Raw genomic sequence first — 6504 nt, forward strand, 5'->3', positions numbered from 1 at the left:
GGAAGTCAATAACTATTTTTATTTCCTCTCTTTTCTAGGCTCCAAAGCYCTGACAGACACCTCAGTCTTACGTAGTTTATTTTTTCTGTACCAAATACTGATGGAATATAGCTGCCAGTATTTTGCTGAGATACTTCTTCATGCGACGTGTGAGAAAGTCCCATGCACAGCCAGGTAGTGTTGGTCTTATCTCATGCAGACAAGTAGTTGAAAGGTGACTGGTCCAGGATGAACTCTCCGATGCCAATAAAGTACATGACCTGTGCAATGCCAAAGAGAGGAGCGATGACCAGCGCCCTGCATCCTGCTCCCTTCAGAAAGGCAAAGGGACCCTCCTTACTCATGATCTTACTGCAGGGAGAGAAAGGAAATAAATCACTGCTTGAATTTCAGGAAGGGGTGTAAATAAATKTTTATAGAGCACACTGGTTGTAAAGTTGCAACGAGTTCAAAGTCAGGGAAAAGCATGATTAAAGAGTGACTCTACCTGACGCAGTCAACCACACCGTTGTAGCTCTCCTCGTTGGCCCCTTTGCTCAGAGACTGCAATCTCGTTTTTACAACTGAAATAAAGAGCGGGAAATTGTTAGACCAGGAAGAAGAAAAAAAAGAAATACACATCCGCTAGCTTAATAAAAGTGGGTCACAAATGGAGACAGATTCCAGACTCACCATCACAAGGATTGACTGCCACAGCTGCAGTGGAGCCAGCCAGACAGCCAGACAAGAAAGCCCAGTAGAAGGGTGCTGATTGATCTCGAGAGGGCTGGCCCAGCCGGTTGAGGTGGGCGAACAGTGGGAAGTAGACCATGGAGAAGGGAACATCTCTGAAATAGCAGACAATAAGTATTTTACTGGTTTGTAAATCTGTTTTCTAAAGCTATTCCAGTTTTTCTAGCCTAGCAGCCCCAATAAAAATTACTTCAGGCCTTTGACTTTACATGAATGTGTAAGAAGCCCTTACCTCATGAGGGTGGCCCCGAGGCCTTTGTAGAGGCCCTGGATGCCTTGTGTGTGCAGAAGGTCCCGGGCGATCTGGGTAGCAGACACTGCCCTGGCTGCAGGACTGGGCCCCACGTTGTAGGACCTGCTCAGCACTGTGTTAGTGGCAGCCAGCTTAGTGGGAGACATCACGGCTGGCATTCTCTGCTGAGCCGCTGGGAGGAACAAGAATACATGAATATACTTGCACAATATGTATTTGCCGCTGTAGGAATCACATGTAACATAACTTCCATCAATCAATACGGTGTACTTGCTTACCTAGCCTCCCTGCATCCTGAAGTTGAATCTTAAGCATTTCCATAGGAGTAGTAATGACAACTTGGCATATGCCTGCACCACAACCTGCCAACATCTCTTTAAACACCGTCAAGCCTTTCCTGGAACAAGGAGTCAGAGAGGTTAGAAAGCATGCATGGGATAGGATTTGTCTCTTCAATGACTAGTTGGACACTTCATAATATATCTATTAGCTACACTGTACTCTTAATCTACCGTCTTCACTGTCCGAAATGCAAACAGTAATTTACCCATTTTTGCTAAGATGCTGGCGGAAGAAGTCATTTGCGGCTAGTTTGATGGCCTTCTCAGGAGTGACCAAGGTCAGATTCACAGCAGCACCTGAAGACAAAACAATTGAACATTAGTCAAACCTTAAAAACCATACATCAAAATATGTTAACAAGGAAATGTTACAAACAAAAACATTCCCCGCCACCATCGGTCCATTTAAGTATGCAATGCCATTGACTGTACAGTACTAGCTATCAATCTAATACACAAGTTTCTAAATGAAATAGACAAGAAGCGCACAGGATGGCTGCTTGGCATGATCATGGAGGGGGATTATTTCAAGCATAAATCAACCTAATGAGTTACATTAAAACATTAAAACATGAGAAACATGATGAGAAGCAAGCAGAACAGGAATGCGAACAGAGATCAGACAACACTAGAGAAGGGGATGCAGAGAAGACAGTAAATTCCAGGAGAAAATGGAAAAAAGCTTAGGCTAATCTACTGGAAGACCAACTTTTCTTTAGAAAACAAATGTGGGAAGAAGACTTTACATTAAGACATAGGCTAGCCTACATGCCAGTGGGAAATGGATAGACGAGAATGAAAGTCACCTTAGCCACTACTACGACATACATYTTCACAAGAGCATTGTTTGGCAATGGTCACAAGTGTTGGTGAAAAGTCAGTAAGCGAAAGGAGTCGAAAGCAGAAAGAACAGGTTCACTGATATGAAGACATGAAGGAGCAAAATATTGAACAAATGGGAAATGGTTGCCTAGTTGAAATAAAGCATTATTGTAAGAACCATTAAATGATTTGCCTTTAGCGTGGCTGTGCCATATCGGCTAGCCGTTCAATATCCCAGGGGGACCCAGGTCTGTAACATGAAAAAAAAACAGATGCAAAAACAAAACAAGCATTCCTCACACAAATGGAGTCCCATAAAATTAACTCCAACCTCCTCAACACAAAAGACACTAGGCTATGTACATGATGTTGCCCAACACAAATGTGTCAATGTGTTTCATACAGTATTTAGTTTTAGTACAGCTAAAGTAATGCATTTCACTGTGTTATCAATTGAAAATTAGGCCATTCGCTTTTAAAAGGATTGGAGAAAATTCTACCATTTGTCATTCATTCAAATCTAAATAAATGAGTACAAAGAAACAAGCCAATTTCTAATGATGCATTTAAACATCACTACATAAGTACAATGCAGTGACCATCAATCAACTTTTGAGATCACATCCGAATATAATTACTTCTATCAATAAATKAGAAACTACTGCATTGATTGTGATTGAACAGCAACTTGACTGCTTTCACTTTAAGCAAATAATAAAATCCAGATCAGTTATCGCTTAAAATAATTTTCTTACAAATCGGTCACAATTTCACTAATAACCCCCTTGTTGACTAGATATAGAACCAGTACTATAAAACTAGGACAAAAAATGTAATGACTCTTACCTCTATACATGCCAAAGTATCCTTCTGATCGAACAGTCTTAATGAGGCAGTCCAGCCTAAGAGAGAAAACACAACATGTCAGAATGATGGAAATTTACCACAACGTCTTCTTCCTTTGGGCTCCCGAGGGAGCAGCCCCGCCTACTCGTATAGGTAGGGCTGTGACGTGACGTTAATGGAATTTTTGGTGAAGGTTATTTGTCAGCCAAATGACTGCAGTCACCGTTTAGAACTGTTACAATAGCAACAAAAGTCTCATCACGTTGTAGAGTCCATGTTATGGCGGAAGCGGATTCGACCGCAAGTGTCAATCTTTTTTAATGCCTAGCCGTCCCGTCTTCAGTCAGATGTCTGTTCCACATAATTCTAGAACTGGCTAGTTTTGCCTCTCCTCGTCTCTGCTTATATAAGCTGTTTGATGTAAACCAGGATTACATCCATTTGCTGCTATCAGGTAAATGGTCAACTATTTTTCATGATGGACAATCCATAAATCGGCAGTTACACAATTATACAATTACTGCACCAGGCCTATCTATAGATAAAACAGACAGTCAGAACTAAGTAACATCAAGGGGTTTAGGGTGGCGATGCCAACTGAATGGGCACACAGAGCAAAGGGAAATTTCCACTCTCCTCACACATTCCTCAGGATTACTCAACAGGAAGAATGAGCCAATGACGACAGTCGGTCGTCACAGACATGGGACTCAAAGCCGGGCACCAGTCTATGCTCTCACAACAGCAGCCACATTCTCTGAAGTACACCTCAAGATATCCCATCCTATATTAATTCCATGTCCTTTGTGGTGTTTTTAAAAACGGTCAAATAAATGTAACTATCAAGATTTAGCTATGCACCACACATAGCATGACATGAAAAGGGAGGACAGACTCACATGTTCTTGTAGATCTGCTGACCTTGCCTCTGGTTCTGTAACCTGGTCTTTACAAGGTCGATGGGAAACACACAGGTGACCCCAACAATGCCAGCAATACCACCATTGATCAGTTTAGCGGGAAGGCTGGAAAAAATAAAACCGTTTGAGATTAGATTCAGATTGGCATTACACACACACACCTTCAAGGCACTTGAAATAGATAAAACAAAGGAAGGATACATTTATGAAAACATTTTCCTGGGTTACTAACACTGAAAAAAAACAAAGCAACTCTCTAGATATTGCACATATTGAGTAAAAAAAGTGAAAGACGCTCAAGACAGATGAGAGAAAGCCACAGTTACAATACCTGATCTGCTGCTGGTGAGCCATGGTAACTTTCAGATAGATAGCAGATGTAGAACGGAGCTGTGATATCTTAGCTAGTCGTAAGTCGATCGTAGTGGTCAGTAGATCAAGTGCTGATGAGCTGCTGCTAGAGTTCTGGAGAGGAAGAGCCAGGGAGATTATTTATATATAGACAAGCCTGAGCGTGAATACGCACACGCAAAATTAAACCTAATACACACAAAGCCTATCCCACACACATACAGCAACATGCCCCTTGGATAATCTCCACCCACTCACACCTCAAAGGATCACRAGGGTTTACAACCTGCCTCCTACTGGAAGTGAAAAGTGAATCTCAATACACGCTCAGTAACAGGAAGTCTATATTTGGGCATCAGTTTGCATGGCCCTGAGGCATCAACTCCAGTATCTTTGGCACAGTTGCTAGGGTAAAAGACATTCCAGGTCAGGACGTGAACAAGATTCAACTTGAGTCTAACTTGTAACTTTACTACACCCCAAACCAGTTTAATAATTAACGTTAGTTAGCTATTTCACTTTAATTTAAAGCTAGAATCCTTATTTGCTACATTAATTTTCAGACACACACATACATACATACATATATATACATATATATATATATACATATATACATACATACATATATATATATATATGTATATATATCGCCATTGGTTGTTGAAGAATATTACTTATGAGCTTAGTTCAACTGTCATACCCCATCATAACCCAAAATATAAGCTCGTCTTAGTCCAATGTTTGCAAAAAACTTAAATATTAAGCAACGCTGCACAGTATAGCCTCAAAACATGGTTAAAACTATAGCTTATATCATATATGGTCAGTCATTGCACCACATACTAGATCATTTGGTAGAGCATGGACCTTGCAACGCCAGGGTTGTGGGTTTGATTCCCACGGGGGACCATTACGAACAAGTATAAAAATGAATGCACTCTACTGTAAATAGCTCTGGATAAGTGTCTGCTAAATGCATAAAATGTCAAATTAGTGGTTAACGTTAGTTAGCTACATTTTTGCCAGCCCCATCCATTAACTTAACTAACTAGGTACTATTAAATAATAATTTTCCCTAAGTAATCTTATTCAATAATAGCAACAATATCTTTCATTACGATTGCGCCTTATTTACTTAGCTAATTAGGTTACCAAGGCTAGCTAGTTAGCTGTTATTTATCCGGAAATGGCGTTAGCTAGCTAACGTTAATTCAGTATCTTCCGTAGATATATAACGTTGCTGTAAGATTATTAATCAAGTTTCTCTATATATAAAAATTCTAATACTTAATGTTCGAATAGGTAGTTTAATTGCACTCAGAGCAAGCTATTGTTAACTTGCTACCTAACATTAACTAGCTAGCCGCGGCAGTTCCTCTTTCAATAATGCATTATAAGAAATTGAGCAACGATAACATAGAAAGTGTCAATCCAGTGATACATTAGCTAATAGTTATATTTGATAACGCGAAAGACACTCACCTGAAATAAATGTCAGATGAGATATGTCGTTCTAGTACGTAAAAGTATCGTCTGTCTTGTCATTAGTTGTGAAACTTGCTGAATGACATACTGGAAAATTCCATTACTTTATAAAACATGAAGGCGGGGCCAACTATTCGAAACGAGAGTTCAAATTTTTCCAATCGTGGTTTTCAAATGTACATATTAACGGTTCATTTGTCGTTTTATGTCGTTAGTTGAAATACAACCAATGTTTATTTATTTTCCGTTTTGTACTTTAACTATTTGCACATCATTACAACACTTTATATCGACCTAATATGACATTTGAAATGTGACATTTGAMACTTTTGTGAGTGTAATGTTTACTGTACATTTGTTATTGTTTATTTCACTTTTATTTATTATCTATWTCACTTACTTTGGCAATGTAAACATATGTTTACCATGCCAATAAATCCCCTTAAATTGATATTGAAATTGTAAGAAGTGGCGGGGATTAAAGGCTGAAGTTGCCCCTGGGTGCTGATCTAAGGTCAGTTTGGAATTTTCGTGAAGATTTGGGGATGGTAACATCAAAAAGATTCTTCATCCAAGATCAGTTCCTACTTACATCTTCCCAGAGCCAGAGAGTATATACACAGAGGGTAAGTTAAAAGTAGCTTTGGTGTAGGCAGTGGTGAAAAAAAGTACCCAATTGTCATACACGAGTAAATGTAAAGATACCTTAATAGAAAAGGACTCAAGTAAAAGTGAAAGTCACCCAGAAAGA

The 6504-nt window shown here is 39.5% G+C and overlaps 1 protein-coding gene across 1 annotated transcript; it reads right to left on the bottom strand.

The window, feature by feature from the left end:
- On the bottom strand, positions 1-4379 carry LOC112069020 (mitochondrial glutamate carrier 1). Its single transcript, XM_024136271.2, has 9 exons — positions 4246-4379; positions 3894-4019; positions 2995-3050; positions 1533-1623; positions 1264-1382; positions 965-1157; positions 673-827; positions 488-563; positions 1-351 (listed from the first exon to the last, which is right to left on the bottom strand). The coding sequence occupies exons 1-9, from the start codon at positions 4266-4268 to the stop codon at positions 192-194; spliced, it is 999 nt and encodes a 332-aa protein (XP_023992039.1). The 5' UTR covers positions 4269-4379; the 3' UTR covers positions 1-191.
- Positions 4380-6504: the final 2125 nt, after the last annotated feature.

The sequence above is a fragment of the Salvelinus sp. IW2-2015 genome, unplaced genomic scaffold (assembly GCF_002910315.2).
Source record: "Salvelinus sp. IW2-2015 unplaced genomic scaffold, ASM291031v2 Un_scaffold859, whole genome shotgun sequence".
NCBI lineage: Eukaryota > Metazoa > Chordata > Actinopteri > Salmoniformes > Salmonidae > Salvelinus > Salvelinus sp. IW2-2015.

Coding starts and splice junctions, on each gene's coding strand:
- LOC112069020 (XM_024136271.2), bottom strand. CDS start 4,268: ATGGCTCACCAGCAGCAGATCAG. Junction 1,624..2,994: donor ATACTTTGGCATGTATAGAG/GTAAGAGTCATT, acceptor TTTTGTCTTCAG/GTGCTGCTGTGAATCTGACC. Junction 1,383..1,532: donor CAGCATCTTAGCAAAAATGG/GTAAATTACTGT, acceptor TCCTTGTTCCAG/GAAAGGCTTGACGGTGTTTA.